Genomic DNA, 20983 nt, shown 5'->3' on the forward strand with positions numbered 1-20983 from the left:
TGCTGAAAGCAGTGAATGAACACAGAGCAGCACAGCGTCCACGGGCTGAGCTGGAACAGGGAGCCACCAGGAAGTCTACCCCAACAAACTGCGCATGTTCGTAAGGCTTTCAGAAAGGATGTGTCCGACGTCGTTGTAAAACGGTAAGTTAATTCCGCCCGATTTCGTTGTTTGATATGATATGGGGTGTACGTGACGGAGAATGTGATTGAAGGAGTTTGTTACGAGCCAGCGGACAGCAGCTGAAGTTAGAGCTCCGGACACAGCCCCCTGGAATGGCGGAGCAACGTCGCCGTAGCGTTGTTGTTGGTGTACGTGCCGCCGCACAGGGAGACGTCATTTTGAGGGGGAGTGAGGCGTTAAAAAGCGGCACATCGTCCCGAACGCACGTTTACATAAACTAGCGGAACGACGTACAGCAAGCCAACGGCGGCTAGCTGTGCAGCAGCCCTGCAGCTGACAAGAGCGTTTCACACGAAACCGCATAACCGTTTATTTAAGTTTTCTTTGCTGTTTTAGCTTAGCATGCTAGTTAGCTTATAATGGAACAGGACGCAGGCGGGCGTAATGGTACATTAACTGGCTAGCTTAGCGAGCTAGCTAACGTTAGCTGTGTACTTTCGCCAACTCCAGTCCCTTTAGTGTTTTTAAAAATGGAAAAGCTCTTCAGTGCGGGGATGTGTATTTTACAGTACGCAAAACTATAGCTAATATTGCTAGAATGGAAACTGCAGAGCTAATGGAAATGCTTTGGAGTCCAAACTGTTGTTTTTCTCGCTGTTTTAGCTTAGCATACGCAGCTAGCTAACAAACCTATGGGCACATTAACACGACTCCAAGTAAATCACTGAGGCGGGTAGCCAGCCAAGTTAGGGGCCAGAGCAGCCGTGTTGTTATTACTTATTACTAGACACTGACTTTAATCCTCTGAGCCCATCTGTTGCAGAATTGTTGCTACTGTTTACATACTGAGCTAAAACTTCATATCCCAGCGGTCCACACTCCACACTGTGCACATCCTTCTAATGAACGCACTAGCTAATTTAGTTGCTCCTATTGCTGACACAGATGAGGAAATACACACACAGAGCTTGTCTAATCCCTGCAGAAAAGTATTTCCCTTAGAAATAGGAGAAGAATAGAGAAACTATTGGCATCATGCCTAATGCCAGACGTGGGCTAGAGAGATATGAGGCCCCCCTTTACATTGAGCTCTAAAACAGTAAAACTGTGTTCTCTGGAATACTGACGCTGAATGCAATCAAATCCTTACAGCACTACTCTAAAATCTAGTAGAAAGCTTTCTTCCCTGCACAGGCGAGACAGTTACTCCAACAAATATAGGCTAAACATTGTTTAATACCCTTGATTTTTGAAGAAACAATGAATGAGCAGGTGTCCCAATACATTTGTCCATATGGTGTCTAAATCTGTATTTGAGCTGTGTAGTTAAAGATACATTTCCCCCGTTCTGAATGTGTCATGTAAATAAAGAATTCAGAAAATCCAATGCAATCAAAGCTAATTCTAGTTAGCCTTAGAAAGTAAAATGCAACCATGTGCCTCAGTGGTGCCCACATTTGAACACTGTTCACATAATGGCCTCATTGTCTCCATCATAGATGGTAGTACCAACTGAAGGCTGTGGGCCCCCCACGTCACACACTTTCAGCTATCCCCCAACATATCCCGGATCTGAGTTCAGATTGCGCGCTTATTTGTTATTTCTTTACAGACAGAATCTGATCCTGAATCAGCGTTGACAAGCCTTATACACACAGGCCCAGATGCAGCTGATTTGTCGAGCTCTTTGAATTAATCTGATATACAGTCAAATTCAAATATTTGGGCATACCTGGTCAAATTATGTGTTGATTTTTACATCCTCTACAGAGAGAACAGTTTGCCACATTCAAAAGTATAATTGCCTTTTAGAAGCTTAATTTAACATTAGTATTTTACTTAGTAAAAAATACTACTTAGAAAATCATCAAAATGTATAATTCGACCAGAGTTGTCTAAAGATTTGCATGAAACAATATATATATATATATATATATATATATATATATATATATATATTGTTTAACAGATTCATTAATATCAAATACTTTCTATATTTAGTTACATTTAATGAGAATCCAGAGCAAAATAGCTGTAAACATATGCGTTATGGTCAGTGGCTTCCTAAAAACAGTTTAAATAAGAAAACGATGAATTTGTATTATCACATTTTGTGAATGGGTTTCTGACTATAAATTAATTTTTTACTGTTGAAGTGTTTCAGTAAAACTACGTTCTCATTGTTACCTGTTTGCTGTAAATAATATTGTTATTGCTTTTTTAAAATTCTTTTTTTTTAATTCTTTCTTTCTTTTTAAATTCTTTCTTTCTTTCTTTCTTTCTTTTTAAATTCTTATTTATATTGTGTATATAGTGTAAATTATTTATCTACATTTTTGTAACTGAGTGTCTTGCTATCCCTTTCTGCTGTGACACTGAGAATTTCCCCACTGCGGGACTAATAAAGGACTATCTTATCTTATCTTATCTTATGTCTGTCAGTTTATGAGTGTCAGTTGATGATATACTAAATAAATGCATTTCTAAATAATTAATTATTGCTAGAGAAAAGACAATGTGTGGGCAGTACTGCCCTTACTTAGTTTGCACAGTGACTTAGTTATAAGTTTTATTTAAACAGGTCTCTTATTTGTGGCAAAAGTCAGCTGCCAAGTAATATTAATGTACAAGAACAGGCAGATTGCCACTGTCAAGACTCTACAACTTTTTTTAGACTCAAATTTTTTATTTATAAATGACAAAATGGCAGACTTTCTTTACAAGCAGATTTCTTTTACAAAGTAGTGCAATAATACATATGAGATACATACCAAGTGTGATCTTATTTAATTAATTAGCTGATTAGTGAAACCGTTGTAAAACTGTGCCTCATTTCTTCATGCTTAAAGAGACATGTTTTGTTCCTTATTTGTTCCTCCTCACCAGTTCATGCTAGGAGTGGGATATGACGGAGACGGAGGTGACCGTGTCCATGGGGGACATGGTGGTAATGAAGGCCTCTGAGGGTGAGGAGGAGGGGGCTGCAGATTCGACCAAGACACAGGTCATTCTGCAGCTGCAGCCTATTACGCCGGGGTAGGTAAATTGCTACGAAATATGAATTGAGAGTCATTTCATGTGTGTACAGATGTGTGAAGCACAACTTCACACCAACGTCTTCTATGCTTTGTATTCAAAAGTTTGTGGTGTTGACAGTAAACTGAGGACCCTTATACTAATGGCTGTATGTATCTGCAGGGTTGCAGATGAAACAGGGGAGTCAGGCACAACAGTTGTGGCAGTGGAGGCACAAGGTAACCCATGGGTCTTGAGATTTCTCAAAAATCTTTTGTAAGTTATTTTTACTGGCCTGTTTAGGTGCTCCTTTTCTGCATTGGACTTACTCACCTAGCAGGTTTTAAACATATTAAAAAGTGTTTATATACATGTGTGACTGTTTGTGTGTTATCATTTTTAGATGAAGCTTTGGGTACAGGGGATGATGTAGAACTAGGATATCCCATTACATGCGGGGAAAGCAAAGCCATTCTCCTGTTCAAGAAATTTGTTTGCCCTGGAATCAATGTCAAATGTGTGAAGGTGAGCCTCTTCTGATTAATTCAGGCTTAATTCAGATTAAAATGGCTTTCAGAAAACATGTCAGGCAGCAGCCCTGCAGCTCGTGTGGAAAGAACGTTATTATGATTGCGGAACACTCGTCTTGAAACTAATAATGAGTGTCATCACTCGAGAGTCTCATCAAATGAGATGTTACTATTCCATCTGCATTCAGAGACTGGGGTAATGGCAATATTCAGTCCAATTTCCTCGAACAGCGCTTTAGACGGCCTGTGAATCATTTCTCCTGGCAGCTCTGTTATTAGAAAAACGCACTAATTTTAGCATGTAATCTCTTAAAGTGGCAGTGCTTTGAGGATACTTGCCATCTGTGTTACTCTGTGATTTCACCCCCCCCCCCCCCCCTCTCTCTCTTTTTTTGTCAGTACGAGGACCAGTTAATCAGTCCTAAGCAGTTTGTTCATATGTCTGGCAAGGCCACCCTTAAAGACTGGAAACGGGCCATCAGAATGGGGGGTGTCATGCTCAGGTGAAGAGTATGGAGAACTCGAATTAACCTGCACATAATACATGGTCATATTATGTGCAGTATTATTGTGCAATACTATATGTAATGTTATACCAAATATTGTCGATATATAATATATCATTATAGTGTGTTATATTCTTACATCAAAGCGTATTATTCTGTGGATTTCTAAGTGTGCATGTTTTCTCTGTTTTGTCTGCTTTCTCTTTATGTCTAGGAAAATGATGGACTCAGGTCAGTTGAATTTCTATCAGCACAGCACGCTGTGCACCAACACCTGCCGCAGTACCAAATTTGACCTTCTTATCAACAACACACGCTTCCCCCCAGATAGTAGTGTGCTCAGCACTCCTTCGTCAACCCAAGGTAGGTCTCACACACACACACACACACACACACACACACACACACACACACACACACACACACACATATATAAGCCATACGGCAGTATTACCAACACGTTGCTACACATACGCCTTGCAAAACTATACAAATAAAAGAATGCTGCATATGGATAGGTTGTTACTCAAACCAACTATGTAATTGGGGGGGGGGGTTGTTTGTGTTGCCGTACTAAAGCATGCCTGTTCGTTTTCCAGGGCAGGTTGCCATGGGTAATGGCGGAGAGGTTGTCATGGTGGAAGAGAAAGTGGAGGAAGCCACTGGCTCTCTGGACTGGAGTTCCGCTACCGTGGAAACTATAGAGAAGAAGGAAGTACCAGAGATATCTGGTGAGTTCTTACTAAAGCACCAGTCTAGAACAGTGGTTCTCCACCCTTGTCCTGAATTTCTGGTACTAATAAGCTTTATTCAACAGATAATACATTTAACATCAATGTGTGTTACAAATGATAGAGTACAAAGTTTCTTCATTACATTTGTCAACAAAGGTCAATTGGAAATACTGACCAAATCTAATTTTGTTGATGCTGGTAAAGATTTTTTAAAAAGTGATCTGCTGATACCGATATAATTCTGTCATTATACATCCCAATGTCATTGTACATCCCTAATAACATGCCCGCTTAGAGCATAATATCTTTTTAAAAGTGCTATAACTAAAAGTAATTGTTCCACTAAACAAATGGGTAGAAAATAATGGATGCCTATCTTTCTGAGAAGCTAATGAAATTCTTATTTTGTTTATAGTAATTTTGCCTTACTTCTCAAGACAAGCAGAATTATTGGCCAGTGGAAAAATACAATTTCACTTCATAAAATAGTTTAAAACATGTAAGAAGGACAAGGTGTCCTTGATGAGAAGCACCACTTTGAGCGTTAATAAAACAAACCTGTGGGGATTCTTTAGTCTGCTAAACATTTGTACGAATGTTATGAATATATCATATATTCTCATATTTAAAATATTTTGATATATTGACTAGAGACAGTTTAAATGTGACCAAATGTTTAAAGTAAATGAAGTTTAAAAAATAAAAATTAGAATAATACAATAGACAATCCACAATGAATGTATGCGTTTATATTCATGTGTGTGCATCTCTATCCTCTAGAGGAGACTTTCAGCTTCTGGAAGGGCATAGCGGATGTGGGTCTCATGGGGGAGGTGGTCAGTAACATCCGTACTGAACTGCTAGAATTGCTGAGGGGGGTGCAGCTTCGCTCTGACCAGGCAAACCTGCAGGATGCAGGTGAGTTTCTAACTGGTCAGCCAGACTAATCATACTTTCACACTCATGCGGTATAAAGAATGATACACTACAGTGTAATGCTACTCTCTGTTAAATGTATCCCAGCAAAGACCAAGAGAGAAGTAGAGGGGGAAAAAGACAGAGCTCAGCAATTACTTGGTTATGAAGACACTCATTTTCTACACTATTATGCAGGGCAATGAAATGAGAAATAAAATATATTAGGTGCAAAGAATGTACAATGTACATATTTCCTTAATAACTTTTATTGCTTATTTCATGTCTTCTAAAGATGTTTGAATTGGACCAGTTTAGGTATCAAAAACACTCTTAGTTCAGTTTCATTGTTACTGGCCTGTGTTCTGATGGGCCACTTTGTACTGTGGCTCCTTAGAAAATCAGTCCAGGCTGAATTACTCCTTGTAGCATAATTAGGCTAAGTTTAACATTAGAAAGCTAAATGGATGGATACATGCATAAGCAGTGATGTCTGTGACACCACAAAAACAATTTTTTTTCAGCCCACTTTTCATATTGTGTTAAATACTGTATATACCAGGTCGTAAAAGATACGTTCTGAAATTTTACAGCAAGCTTCATCTCATGTAAAATAAATTATTTTGTTGGCAGTGTGTACACTCTGTAATAGTGTAATACAGTCATACAACATAAGGAGGTCCTAGTGGATTTTGATGCTGTGACTGTTGTGCTGTTTTGCAGAAGTGGCTGTTCTGAGCAACCTCGCCCAGGTGTTTGGCCTTCTGGACACAATTAAACGCATCCTGAGTGTTCGGCGACAAATGACCGACCCAGGGGAGAAGCACATCCTCAAAATCCTGACCAGTGAGTACTGACAGGAAGAGATCTGTTGTTAAACTCAACATTTAAGGATATTTAACTTCTTGTCATTATTTTTCATTGGTAGAGACATTGCACACACTGCAGAGATCAAGCCTGAAAGAGTTTTCCACTGCTATAAACTCAAAGAACAATTTGCCTGAGAATCTAATTAGAGTAGGTTTCCACACTGTCAGATAGCGTTAGCCAAATTCTTTTTACCAAGCGTGACTGATAATGTCTCGTTCAGAGCAAAGGCAGAAATAGTGACATGTCTTTTAAATGATCTACAGTGAGTTACTAATGCTTCCTAAATAAAGTGCTGAAGTAATTGTCAGTTGTAATCCTTGTACATTCTCATTCTTACAGATTTGTCTGGGTTTTAGAGAGTTACTTTTTACAGGAGGTTGTGAGTAAAGTGACACTTCTAAAGAGGCTGATGAAATTATGTTAAATTTAGTTAATATATTGTTTCATTATAAGAAAGTTATAATGTTATCCAGTCGTGAAATGTTTTACTTGTTATAAGTAATAATATCTGGTGAAGTCTTCTTATCCATTGGCAGATCATTATCTTGGTTTATTGCATTATATAACAATGCTAAAATATTTGCCAGTGGAGTAAGGCAGTTTATCTATTGTTTAGAACAAATAATATCTGAAACATACACTATAGATTCAGTTGTCTTATAGCATTCTCATAATGGGTGATATTAGAGATATTGACTAAATTCACTGGCCCATACATCATGTTTTGCAGCGAGAGGACTATAAAGTAATTTGCAGCTTTCAGCAAGCTACTCATACTGTCTTTGTGTTAAATTAGGCCTGGAACAGCAGCTAGAAGAACAGAAGAAGCAGCAGAGCTGGCTTTCTCAGTCCCAGGCTCTCGGCAGCCTTCTGGCACCCTCCTACTCCCCCCCGGCCAAGCGTGCCCCCAAACGGCCTCGCCTCCAGCGACCCGCTTCCACCACCCTGCTGGGACCGACTGTGACCCAGCCCATGACCCTCCAGCCTCCGCAGTTCACCGTGCTGTCCCCCATCACCATTCCTTCCGTTGGACAGCCCTTCACTGTGGCTAGCTTGGCCCAGCCATCCAGTGCAGTCACACTGCATGCTCTTCCAATGGGCTCGCAGGTAGGAATGCACTGACATGGAACTTGAGAACTGATCACAGATACATCATCAATTTACTGTACAGCTATATCAGACAGTCATCATAAATGTTATTCAAAATATTCAAAAGCAGCTGTTATCCGGAGTGACTTAGAATGATAGGTGAAAGTTGAATTAGGAGTCTTTTTGGTAAAAATTGTGTTTTTTTATCTGGACAAAGAATCAAACCTCTGATGCCATCCTTTATTGAAAATGGCTAGCACTAGTGATTATAAATTCTTCAGTATTTCTGAGCACAAATGTGGCATCAAGTGTGGACAAATACAGCTGACTCAGCTAAATGTTTATTAAGGTTCTTTGCAGTAAAATGGTGGTTTAGATATGCCAGCATACAAGCAGATTTTTTTGGTCTTTAAGATCTCGTCTTGACCATAACATTTTTCCTGGACAGCCACTTTCTACTTAACATTCTGCACTGAAGAAACTGAAAGCTGCCTTGGCATCATTTACTTCACTTTTCACATTGCCAGACGGTTCCTTAGAGGAGGTCATGCTTGATTAGTGCAAGTACAAGATTTGAAGAGTCAGAAAATTTATAAAGCATGAAAATTCATTTCAGATGATAATTACAATTGGAGACATGCCTTTGTCCTGATTTGCCCATCAAGGTCTGAGACATTGAAGTAAAAAAAAAAAGAGCAATTCTTAGGGTGCCCAAACTAAATCTGGTGATTTAGATTTTTATATAATCTGCACCTCTTCTCACAGGTCTTTACCCGCATCGCCACAGATGGAAAAGGCGAGACCATCACATTCCATCCGGCGCAGGGCATCACGCTGCTGGGCACGACAGCTGTGCAGGAACCCAGCTGCACCATGGTCAGCCCTGTGGAGTTGGTCCGGCTAACCCAGGCCGGCACAGTGGACGTGGAGCACGAGGATGAGAGCCAGACTCACGCCACCACTGTCATTGAGATTGATCCGGCTCCAGGAGAACATGGTGTGGGAGTTGTGGAGCTGCAGTTGGAAGCAGAGGCCACAGGAGGAATGGAGGAGGAAGAGACCCTGGCTGTAAAGGAGGGTGAAGCGGAAGAAATAGTGGTGCAAAGGGACATGGCAGAAGTGCAGGGGGAGTTGGAGGAGGTACATACTGAAACGGAGGAACTGCAGTTGGAAGCCAGCGGACAGATTCACAACCTACGGATATTGGTAGTAGAAGAGGAGCAGCCACAGGTTGAGGGCAAATCCAAATGACAGACAGATTATACACACTCGCGCGCACACACACACTCATGCACACCAACTCCTGAGATGGTCAGGGATGTTTGCACTTCGCAGCCAAGTCTGTTTTGTTTCTGTTTTTTTTTTTTTATCTATCTACTTTCCTAAAAGTGGTCTGCATGGCCAGATTTGACATTTGCGTAACTGCTTTTGTACGAGCAAGTCCAGTATTACTTTTTGAACTTCAGAGGGCTTTTGAGTTTTATTATGCTTTTGTAAAAAAAAAAAAGAAAAAAGGTTTAGTATTATTATTTAGTAGAGGATTACATCGGGCACTATTCTTTCTTTATGGTGATGCCAAAATGTTAGGGATTTCTATGTCCAGGTGTAGGGGAGAGCAGGACACAATCACAGCCATTTTGGTTTTGGCAAAATAATTGAAACTTTTGTTTCAAGCAACTGTCATTTGTAAACAATTCAGCTGAGGCTAGTTCTTTAGTCCTATGTTAGTTCAATAGATTTTTATGTTGTTTGAACCAGCTCAGCTTTTCAAACCAAAATATCTACAAATAAATATGGCCGCAGTAAAAGAAGTGACGACAGTATTTATCTGAAAAAATGACCTGTTGTGGGGATATGGGGAGCTTTAACATCTTGCATTGCTTGAACTTGTCTCATGTTACATGTTAAAACTAGCATGTTAAAGCATAGTAAAACTAACCCCACAGTGAAGAGGCTGTGAGTTGTTTATATGCTTCAAACATACTATGTTACAGGCATCTAGAGTGAGATGTAAGTAATATATGAGATGTAAGTAATATATCTGTGAATTCTGTGGCATTATACTTGACTCCATAATCACAAACGATAAAACATACATTTTATTCAACTATTTTAAAGCCATCTGTCCAAATGCTGTCAGACTTCACAGGCAATGCTACCATGTTAATACATCAAGAAGGCCAATGGACACTACTTACAAATGTACACATTTTAGCCCATAGTTAATTTGTGCCCCGCTCTCCCCTATGTGAAGCTGAGACGCAACTCTAATCACTTAAGCCAAGATTTAGACACTTGTCAAAAGTAATAGGACTGTTATTTTTACTAAAACCCAGCATCTTGAACTGAATTGACCTATCTGTGTTTTGCCTATCTGTGTTGCCAAACAGAATGCTGGCAAAAACTCCTAAGAAACCCAATAAGAAATTCTAGCACAGAGCTCAGTTTTTGTCAGAATACATACATTTTCCTGTGTAACATTCACTTCACAATTTAAAATGCTGCGCTACTCAGCTGGACTGTGTTGTTGTAGCTAATCCTACATAAAAATAATTTGTTATGAATTGCACAAACATTAAGTTGTGTGCTACAGAGAAAAACTTTGTTCAGAGCATGAATAGGTCAATTAATACCCAGCACTGATCTAGTTTTGCAAACTTGACTGCCACACTTTGATGTTCCTCTGTGTGCGTTTGTTACACAGTGAGATCCTGTGACAATTGCCTTCTGGTGAGTGACTGTCAGTGCATTGACACTCTCTGGTGACTGGCATGTATATAAAATGAATCAGGGTACATGCACTATTTAATCATATGTGTTTTATCAGAGTGTTATTGTACATAGCAGCACAAGATGAAGAACTGTGATATGAGTTACTTTTAAATGTGATGGATGGAGCAATTCCTACAATGAATTTGTTAAAGGTGACAGGCTGGGTGTGGTGAACTGGGTTTGTATTTTTTGTTTTTCTGGTTCCATGAAACTGTTTTGGAAGAAGGGTCAGGAATAAATGGACTACATTATTTAAGTCCATAGTTGTAGCTTTCAGTGGACCGAGATGGACCGAGTTGATGGCACAAATATGTTATTTCTAAAATGCTCGCCTTGCAGGTTTCTAGAAGCGTTTTTTAAAGAATATAATTAATTTATTGTAATTAAATTTGACTCGTTCATGGTCAGTTTTTTTCCACGGGGAGTAAGTGTCCAAAAGCCAGTTTCAGCAACAGTCCAACAGTCCATTTGTCAACCATGACGTAGTATACAGTGCAATGTAATGTCCTTGGTTCCTCTTGGAAGCATAATTATGAGAGGGATGGCGTTGTCCATAACCTTTGAACATAGTGAACATTATAACATAGTGAATGTCACTATATGCTAGAGATTAGGTTTAAAAGGCCTTCTCATTGCTGCTTATCTATATGGTATTACAGTTTGAAGGCTTTGGGAACGACAGTTTTTCTTAGTAAGAGTGCTGATCTAGAAAGTGTTTATGCCTTTTGCATGAGATTGATCAGAAATGAACAAATGATGAGCGCTAATATGAGATCAATGCTCTTATCTGACCCTGGTCTAGTAGATGAGGCCTTTGTTTAGAGTGTGAATTAAGTCCACAAAGAAAAAAGTTATTAAGACTGAAAGACCAGGGCTGGGAAACTCTGGTCCTGAGGGGCTGTACTCCTGCACAGTTTGTGCTTTTCCTTCTCAATCACACCTGATTCAACATAGTTGTCAAGTTTATTAACTGTGCTGGACTCCCTACCCAGATTCCCTGCCCTTGGTGTAGACTAATGTGGGCTTCTGCTACAATATGTTTTTAGGACTTTGGGACCAGCAAATAGCTTTGTATCTGACTAGTAGGACATATACAAAAAATTGTGCCTGAAACAGTGACAATCTGACAGAGCTCTTTCATGTGCATACTGGCACAGATGGAGAGCTTTAATGTTTGAAGAGTTTATCGGACTTGGATGTGTTTTTGGCCACCTGATCCTTTTCTAACTCCAAAGCACATCACCTCCTTTTGTTGCGGCATTGACTAAAAAGGACCTCCCGGCTGGTGGAGTAATTATTTGAAGTACAACGTGAAGCCAATAAAGACATATTGGTGAACATGTTGGGCTGTTTCTTTGTTGTGTTGTCATGGTTCGAGAACGTGACTTCATGGCTTGGTCAGCAGGGGGTGCTGACGATCTATGTCTACCCCAAAGATAACTTCTGCATGTGTGAACAAGCGACTGCATTAGTAAATAGCAGAAAGAGACCGGGCAGCTTTAATCTTCCTGTCCCCCCTGTACCTTTCTCTGTCAGCAGCGCCCAGCCTGTTTAAGCTGTCATGGTGTGTATCATTGCTGTGATGGGTGGGAGCTGTCACCGCCGCTGAGCTTTTGACGTGCGGGCTGTTTGCGCCAGCCATCATCGCAGCTGTAGGATGCTGTCAGCCTCCGACAGGCCTCGGGAGAAGGGGGGAGTAGGGGGCCATGGCCCAAGCATCATAGAACCACATTCAATACCTGAGTGGCTCGATGTGGAGAATTATTTCATTTTTTTTTACTACCAAAATGCCCCCCCCCCCCCCCCCCCCCCCTTCAAGCTGCATTTGCTTGATTCGCCTTACACACCGTTTGAGAAAGACTGAGGACTCTTAAGAACCGAATGCTCTCAACTGGAAACGGACCATTTTCTTCCTTTTCAGTTGTTATGGTGGCTGGTTTTCTTGGTATCAGGCAATTGAAGCTTTAATGGCGTAGCTCCATTTGTCTTTTCCTGGCAAAACAAAAAATGAAATAGGAGAAGGAAAATGAATTCCTAACATCTCTTAATGTTAACTTTTATGTGCTAGACCACATAACTGCTTCTGCCTTAAAACCACCTTAAAACCAGTTATCATGCCACCTCTAATATCCTATGTTCAGTCAATACCTACGGAAGCCAAATTTACTTATTAACACCGCCAAACATCGAACTAAACACTGGTATGTTTAAAGTCCAGGTATTTCGTACAATACCTGGATGTAGCTTCACGCAAATGTAAGTTGAGTCTGGAGTCTCGGGGTTTGTGAGTCTGAGTTAAGTCTTTAGGGTGCATGTCTGAGTTGAGTCTGGAGTTTCTGGATTTGTGAGCCTGAGTCGATTTTCAAGTCTTTGGGTTGTAAGGTAGATGCTGGCTTTTCAATTGATTTTACTGTCACAGGCAAATTTCCAGTGTCAGAATAACATCATGTGAGTCTTGCTAGAGTTGCAGCACGCTCATGTCTCTTGATCGTTTAGTGTAAGGTGGACCGAATAGCTGTCTGAACTGTTTATTATGAACACAATTTTTTTGTCTTGGCTCATGCAAATTGTGACCCTTTTGAATCTTTAGAAAAGAATTGTAGTCTCACTATTAGCTGTAAGCGTTGCACTTTGTAAAAGTAAACCTCTACCAAAAACACATTTGACATAGTTTCAAACTTCAAGCCTCATGCAGTAAATGCAGCGTTTAAAGGAAAGAGGCAAAATAACGACTTGACACTGTTGAATAGTCTGTAGCTTGTATAACAAATATGCAAGCTTGCATGATAGATAATTCGTTTGAGGCTAAATTACCTATTCCTAGCTTTACCTCTTTTTTTTAAACACTACATGTACTGTGTGTAGATTTTTATTCTGTTTTTACAATAAAAGGCTTGTTATTTGATGCTGTGTTGACCCTGCTCCCACCTAGGAATAAACAGCATTACAATAAATAGTGCTGTTACCTTTACTAACTTCTTCCAGATTGTGGTTGGGATGACTATCTATGGCTTCTCCCATAGATAGCTTGTTTAAATTTTCTTGTCAATCTGAGGTAATACCCACAGCCCTTTTCACTTTCCCTTTACTAAGGTGTAAGTCAGGAAAGCACAAGTCCAAATTGTTGAACAGTGACTTTGATTCACCCGAATCAAAAACCCAAGTCATGAGTTAATCAACACTAAACTCTGGCGTCCTTGTCTGTCAGAGTTTAACCTTCAACAATTCTCCTTCTGAGGCTTATATTAGGACGCTTGCCCGAAGTAATTTCTTCCACCTCTCTCATATCAATCGTCTCTGGGCTTTCGATTGGTGAACATTAAAGATGCATCACTTCACTCTTTTGTAACATCTCCACATAAGTGTTTCCGTGCCTTTATGTTTCAGCTTCATTGATATTCATGCTGGAACCTTACACAGCTTTCATTATATCTGCCAGAGTTTTCATCCATACTGAGAGACCGACCATATCACTGTGGTTCGATGAGTTATTTGACTACCTTCATCATTTCATATTACAAACTCATGCTCATGACTATTAAAGGATTTCTTGACCTGCCTGGATTATTTATTTCTGCTCATGTACAGTCATGACCAAAAATATTGACAGCCTTTCCCAGCTTTTCCCAGAAGACTGTTGCAATTACAAATGCCTTGGTATACACGTTTATTTCTTTTGTTTACATTGGAATAGCAAAAAAAGCTATAAAAAGGAAAATCTGATGCCATTCTACACAGAACTTCAAAAATGGGCTGGACAAACTTATTGGCACCCTTATAAAATTGTAAGAACCATAGATTTCAGTCACGTGAGCCTTCTTTATTTATTTATTTATTTTTGTGGCAAATAACAGGTGCAAATAATTGTCAGAGAATATGATAACCAAAATTGAATTGTAAAAAAGTATGGACAATCCCAAGGCTACAAGTCCATATATTCTACAGTCCAGATATTCTAATGTTCCTGTGTTCACTGTGAGCAATGTCATTCAGAAGCTCATAGCCCATGGCACGGCTAACCTCCCTGAATGTGGACAGAATAGAAAAAATAATGGAAAACTGCAACAAAGGATTGTTCAAGTGGTGGATAAAGGACCTCAATTAACTTCCAAATAAAATTCAAGCTGACCTGTGGACATAAGGTATAACCCTGTCAGCTTGTACTATCCAACTCCATCTGAATAAAAATAGACAAAATTGAAGGAGACTCAGGAAGACCCCATTGTTGACACAGAGAAAAAAACAACATACCTGAGAATGCCACAATCCTAGGTGAACATCCTGTGAATAGATGAGACCAAAATATATCTTTTTGGAAAAGCGCATCATTGTACCATTTATAGAAATGGGGTTGTTTTGCTGCTTCTAATACTGGATGCCTTGACTGTGTGCATGGCAATCTGAGGACTAGAGGTCAAGAGGTATAGAAGACTATAAAGAGTTTTGGAGTGCTATAAGGTCAGGAGGTCATTGGCTGCTTCCAGCAGGACAATGACCCTAAGCATACATCAAAAAACACTCAGAAATAGTTTAGACAAAGCACTGGGGAGTTCTGAAGTGGCCAGCATCAGAACCTGTAGAACACCTCAAAGCAGCAGTTGGGAGAAGGCACCCTTCAAATCTGAGAGACTTGGAGCAAGTTGGCAAAAAAGATGCAAAATTACAGTAGAGATGTGCAAGATACTCATTTTTTAACTCATCTATTTTCCAAAGGTTGTGCTACCAACTATTACTGAGTTCTGTGTGGAATAATATCAGATTTGACCAACTAGGAGTCACGGATTCAGTTTAGACACTGAACTCCTAGTTGGCTTCCAATTCACAGCTCTGGCTATCTCTTTATAGCCAGGTCATAAAACCATCTTAAATCTTGCCCAGTTAGAAGGAATACACAGCTTACACAGATTTTTGTTTAGTTCAGCCTTTTAATTCTGCTGTACAGGTCAAAATGCAGCATCAATGCCAACCCCAGCAGTTCTGGTTGTGGCTGCAGGTTTCTTCTTCTTTGTCTACAAAATCATCACAAATTGATTCACCTCTGGGCCCCATAAGCATAAACACAAACAAAAACCACCTGGCAACATTTGTGATTCTTTCTTACAGCAGGCAACAGATTAACAGCCACAACAAGCTCCAATCTTACCATTGTTCCTGCCTCAAAACTGAGCAAGCACTGGTGTTTTTAGAGCAGGTTCAAAATGGCAATAAATGGAGTAAATTTTTCATTTCCATGGAGAACAGTATCCTGATAGAATGAGAAAAGAGACTGCTGCAATCTAAAAGGCCTAGAAAAGAAGTAGAAACAGGGTATAGGAGCTTGTTATCCATTTTTCACGCCCAAATAAATCTTCTTTAAGCCAGCTTAGTATGCATGAAGACCAGAGCCTGAATAACTAGATAAACTAGAGGTGTTATGATACACAGAATGCTAAATTAGATTTGAACACACACCACACACCGGCCATTATTGGACGAGTTAAATGCATTGACTTTTCCATTGCTCATGACAGCTTTGCTTATAGGCAGTTATTAGAGGGATATTTTTTTATTAGATGTGCCACAGATCCTCAGTGGGATTAAGAGTACGATTGTTATGCTGGAAAAAAAAAGATTCCTTAGCAGACTAAAATAGATTTTTATAAATATTTGATGCCTGTTTGCTCAATTCATTGGTCTTTCAAAAGCTTTCCAGTGCTGGCCCTGTCATGAGCATCAGACCGATAAAAGTTCCAGCCAGTCAAATACACTTAGACTTCATGTCGCCAATAGTGATGCTTTCTATTTGAGTTCAGGTCCCTTAAAGAGGGTATGCACAAGACATCACAGGTGGTTAGCGTTTAGTGTAAATGCTACTAACGCAAAAACGTGAAAAAGCTGTTGTGCGATTGACTGTTCAAACAGAACAGCAGGAATATAGAGCTCTCCTTTTACAGACTGCTGAACGCTAAAGAGAAGAGAAGCTAACCGAATGCTGCAATTCACAGAAACGACTGAAATCTAGGCCCTGAAACATGTGGAAGCTCACTGAGTGGTGAAATCACACTCTGAAGCCACAGACTCACAAGCCAGTTTACTACATGTGCCTAAAACCAATCGAAAACACTCATAAGACCATTTACTCCACTAAGCTCTCAGGTATGAGGTTTTATCCTCTAAATAGCTGTATATCTGAGCCTCAGTTAGCTGGACATTCCTGACTACACACCACTGTCCATAAACTATTGGTTCTTTGGTAATTTGGATGGATTACTGTCAATTTCAGCTGCCTTTAACTTGAACAGCTTGTTTCATTCCTGGTTTGGCCATTTTCCCTAAAATATGCAGAATGTTTTGCCACTCAGTCTGACTGAAGGGGGCGTGTTCCAGTGGAAACGTAATGTCAGTGCATAGCCTTTATTTAAAATAAGCTTTCAGAAGGCTTTGTCTGTATCTGTATCCATATCCTTAACGCTGAGCAAAAAAATACCCTTTAGAACATCATGCCTTAGAATGTCTCTTTCCAAAAGAAGTAGATCATCAGAACAGACTATCAAAACAGAAAAAGTCCCTGCCCACCACATGTAATGTGGTCTCTTACCTAAGATGAGTTTGACACCCCTAATTTGACACCATGCAATCCATCTCACTATCTAACTACATAAACTCGTGGTCACCAACTCTGCGTCTGGAGTCTTGTCTTCCTCAAGATTTCACCTCAACCTTAATCAACTCCATTTGATCAGTCGTGCCATTAGAGGTTGGAGTTGAAGGTAATCCTACAGAAAGGTCCAGTAGATCCCCAGCAGGAGGGTTGGTGAACTTTGATATAGACCATTTTGTGTTGTGCAACGGGCCATTGCTGTACATTTCTTTCCACATATTGAGTTGCTATGGATGCCTACTATACACCTGTATTCTTCTCCTAATCTGCTGTTTCCCTGAGGGACCTCACAAATCCTGCTTGAATCCTATAATCTACCATGTCAAGCCATTCTGAATGCACATACAACCCTTGTATCTCTGAAATCGCAGCTTCTTTATGGATCATAAATTCTAAGGGCCTGCGAATTTTGGCAGAACTGTTTGACAGAATCCCTGGTAATGCCCCAAATATGCTCATATCTGCATGATTCCTATGCATTGCACTGCTGCCACGCATTTAGCTAACTGGGTAATTGGAATTTAGGATTAAGTAGGTGTACAGGTCTTCCTAATAAATGACTCTGTGTAAAAGCCAGTACTGCTTTTATGTGGAAGATGAGAAACTTTAAAACAATACTGGAGAGCGCATGAGGTACACACAAACACACAAAACCACAACCCTGAATTTTGGGACAGTGTCTGAATAGATTTGAAAGTAGGGACTTTCAGAATTCCACGCTGTTATTATACAGATAATGATAAATCTTAATTGCAGATCCAGTTTAACCCAGCATCAGCTGTCTGTGAAGTCCTAGTATTTTTAACATGATTCAGGGTTGGCCACTGTCTGGGTGCTTTTCACACAGACCTTCTTCTTCCAAACAGTTCCCACCCTCACTGCAGAGACAGCCTATGTGGCAAGATCGAGACAGCGGTGGCATTTCTTGTGGAGTCATTGTGGCATGCCGGAGACAGCAGTTTTCGACGAGTCTCCCGGAGCAGGACCCTGTCAGCACGTGAGTCAGCGTGCCATTATGGGGGAAGAGATTGCGGGGTGGCAGCTGTGGGTGATGCCATGCCACCCTGTCACAGCTCTGCGTTGTGATGGCAGCCGCGGTCAAGCAGGCGTCTTCACCCAGATCCAACAGCAGGTGCAACCCTGCCTTGGGTGCTCCCTGAGAGAGGGAAGGAGGATGAAAAGAGGCAGCAGAGGAAGGGAGGGAGATGGACGGAGGCATGAACTCCATGGTGGAGCTGGAGAAATGGGACCAGTCTTGTTTACAGAAAGACAGAGGACAGTAGGAAAGGAGGAGAGAAGCAGAGAGAGTCGGATCATCACCTTGTCTCTCACAAACCTTATCTTAGCTAGAGACGACAGGACGCGTGGTGTGAGTGTGCTCAGAGCTGTCTCTGCCTAATCAAACACCCTCTCTCTCTCTCTCTCACACACACACACACACACACACACACACTCTCTCTCTCTCTCTCTCTCTCTCTCTCTCTCTCTCTCTCTCTGTTTCACTCTCTTCCTCCTCCCATTGCAGTTTCCTTGAATTAATCCTCTGATGCTATGTGACTGGTAGTGGGAGTGTTTTGATAGATTACCCCAAGGCCCATTTTTAGAAGCATCTGCAACAATCTTCCCTTAACTCCACCACCTCCATACTGTAATTCTCATGCAGCATCACTGCTGCTGCTTGGCTAACCAGACTGAGCAAAGCATCAAAACCCTTATTTAGCCCTTAGAAAACCATGACAGTGTTAACATATAAACAAAGTCATTTTACAAAACTGCTGCCAAATAGATGCGGTTTCGATGTATATTCCATTGTATTAGTTATATGAAATAACAAAAATTTGGGAGGACTCTAAAGCCCATCCTCCATCTAATCTAATGCTCTATAAAATACTTTCTCGACCTTCAATTTCCTAGTTAGGAATAGTTGACAAGAAAAATTAAATGAACATGACTTATCGTTTAACCCAGATGCATTTAGCCATAATATGTTTGGTATCTGAAAGCTAGGAGATGCTAGGCTAATCTTGTTAGCAAACACTGGACCTGAACTGTCAGAACTGTCTTGTCCGTCTATATATGTATAATTAATAAATAACAATAATTTATTTGCTTTAAAAATATGCTAACAAGTGTATTAAAAAATATGATTTTGTGAAATGGCATGGATAGACCGATAGATGTAAGTTTTAAAAAATAGAATGTTTATTCAAAATGGCTGCCCAACCATTTAGTTTAAAGTAAGTGACAATGTTTTATGAATTTTGTCTGCACCTAACAAATAAACATCCAGATGGGGTTTGAGAGACATTTTTGGATGTGTATTTACAAAGAGTGGTTACAAAGTCCAGTGTTTGTTAGCAATTTTAGCTTAACATCTCCCACTGCAAACTAAAGAAGCACATGTCAGGATATAAAAGATGTCTTGTGCTAAATCATCCAAATTTGATCAAACTAATTTTATCAAGCTTTTTCTTTAACTCACAAAGATCCCATCTTTTCCTATCCCTGACTCTTGTCACATCTCTTAGTCCTACCTCAGTTCTTTAACATGTGTTGTGTGGCCTTCTAGCTTAAAATCAGCAAAGTCAAAATGTTTCTTAGTGGTTCAACGTATTAAGGCACTGTCACTACAATCCAAAAAATGCTGCCTGCCATCAGCACCTGGAGCCTGAAAGAGCACAGTTGGCCTCACTTTCTCTCCCCACATCACTTCAAATCTGATCGCTCAGACCACAGAGTAAACAGCAGAGTAAAAGCATCTGTCTCATCAAGATGTATTTGACAACCCAACTGAGCAGTCAGTAACAATAGCTTCCTAGTGAGCACAATTTCAGCAGTACTACCAAGTGTAAATGTAGCTAAAATCTTATTAGGATACAGTCCAAGTGACCAGGTGTAAACAGGGTCAAAATGTCCTGGGAATTCAAGAATTGTGTTAGCACACATTCCACATAATATGCTTCTTTTCATACAAAATGAATTCGATTCGATTCGATTACCCTAAAATGTAGGGACAATTGTTTCATAAACGTGCTTGGGAATATTTTTATATATTTAACGCAACTACTGTGAAGGTACTGTTCCTACCTCAGACTACACTGTGAGCATAGCTATGCATTCACTAGTAAAAAAAAAAAAAATCAAGATAGTGTCTGAGTGTCCAGGAATTTTATTTTGCAGAGGTGAAAAGCTATTTGTAAACCAGGGAAACATTATTATTAACCAAACCTACGACCAGTGCATTACGAACCAGTGCATTTTCCTTCTTTACAGTCTTGAAGGGATTTCTACTTCAACTGTATAGTTTTATCAGGAGTAGTTATGCCATGTTTTACTGCCACTCGTCTTGTTTGCATGATAATGTGCAGTGAATTTAGTTGAGAAATATTACCTGCCAGTCAATCCCTATCAATTTCTGAGGGGGCTCATGTTGTTTTGTACAGGATACTCAGGGTGAGAGGTGGCAGAAGGACATTTTTGCTTTAGTGTTCTGGCCTTCTTCTGTTAGTGTGAGCTGTACACAATATCTTGTTAAACAGTTCTGACTTTGGTTTCAAGTCTCTTTTTTGTGCAAGGTTGCAAGAATTTATGGGACAGAGTGGACATGTTAATGCTTATGATCCCAGTGTTACGGTGTGGTGTTTGGACTCAAGTGCAGTTAAAGTTTGTTTTATTATGATTAAATGAAACTACCCCTCTTATGGTGTGTGCTTGGTGACTGTTGGGCATGAACTCCCAACGCTGTATTTGTGTATTTCCACTGCACCACCACAGCTGTGAGAGGTGGTG

General features: G+C 40.1%; 1 protein-coding gene across 3 annotated transcripts; it reads left to right on the forward strand.

Moving 5' to 3' along the window:
- Positions 1 to 68: 68 nt before the first annotated feature.
- gmeb1 (glucocorticoid modulatory element binding protein 1) lies at positions 69 to 9732 on the forward strand. Of its 3 annotated transcripts, none has more exons than XM_072675421.1 (11): positions 69 to 143; positions 3010 to 3159; positions 3322 to 3377; positions 3542 to 3663; positions 4068 to 4171; positions 4389 to 4537; positions 4774 to 4905; positions 5689 to 5826; positions 6547 to 6669; positions 7490 to 7800; positions 8548 to 9732. In XM_072675421.1, exons 2-11 carry the CDS (start codon positions 3029 to 3031, stop codon positions 9031 to 9033), a joined length of 1752 nt encoding a protein of 583 aa, XP_072531522.1. In that variant the 5' UTR covers positions 69 to 143; positions 3010 to 3028; the 3' UTR covers positions 9034 to 9732. The 3 variants fall into 3 exon arrangements, with proteins under 3 accessions (XP_072531522.1, XP_072531521.1, XP_072531523.1); XM_072675420.1 differs by lacking the exon at positions 69 to 143 and adding an exon at positions 200 to 311; XM_072675422.1 differs by lacking the exon at positions 69 to 143 and having other exon boundaries at positions 2437 to 3159.
- Positions 9733 to 20983: the final 11251 nt, after the last annotated feature.

Source organism: Salminus brasiliensis, chromosome 3 (genome assembly GCF_030463535.1).
Source record: "Salminus brasiliensis chromosome 3, fSalBra1.hap2, whole genome shotgun sequence".
NCBI lineage: Eukaryota > Metazoa > Chordata > Actinopteri > Characiformes > Bryconidae > Salminus > Salminus brasiliensis.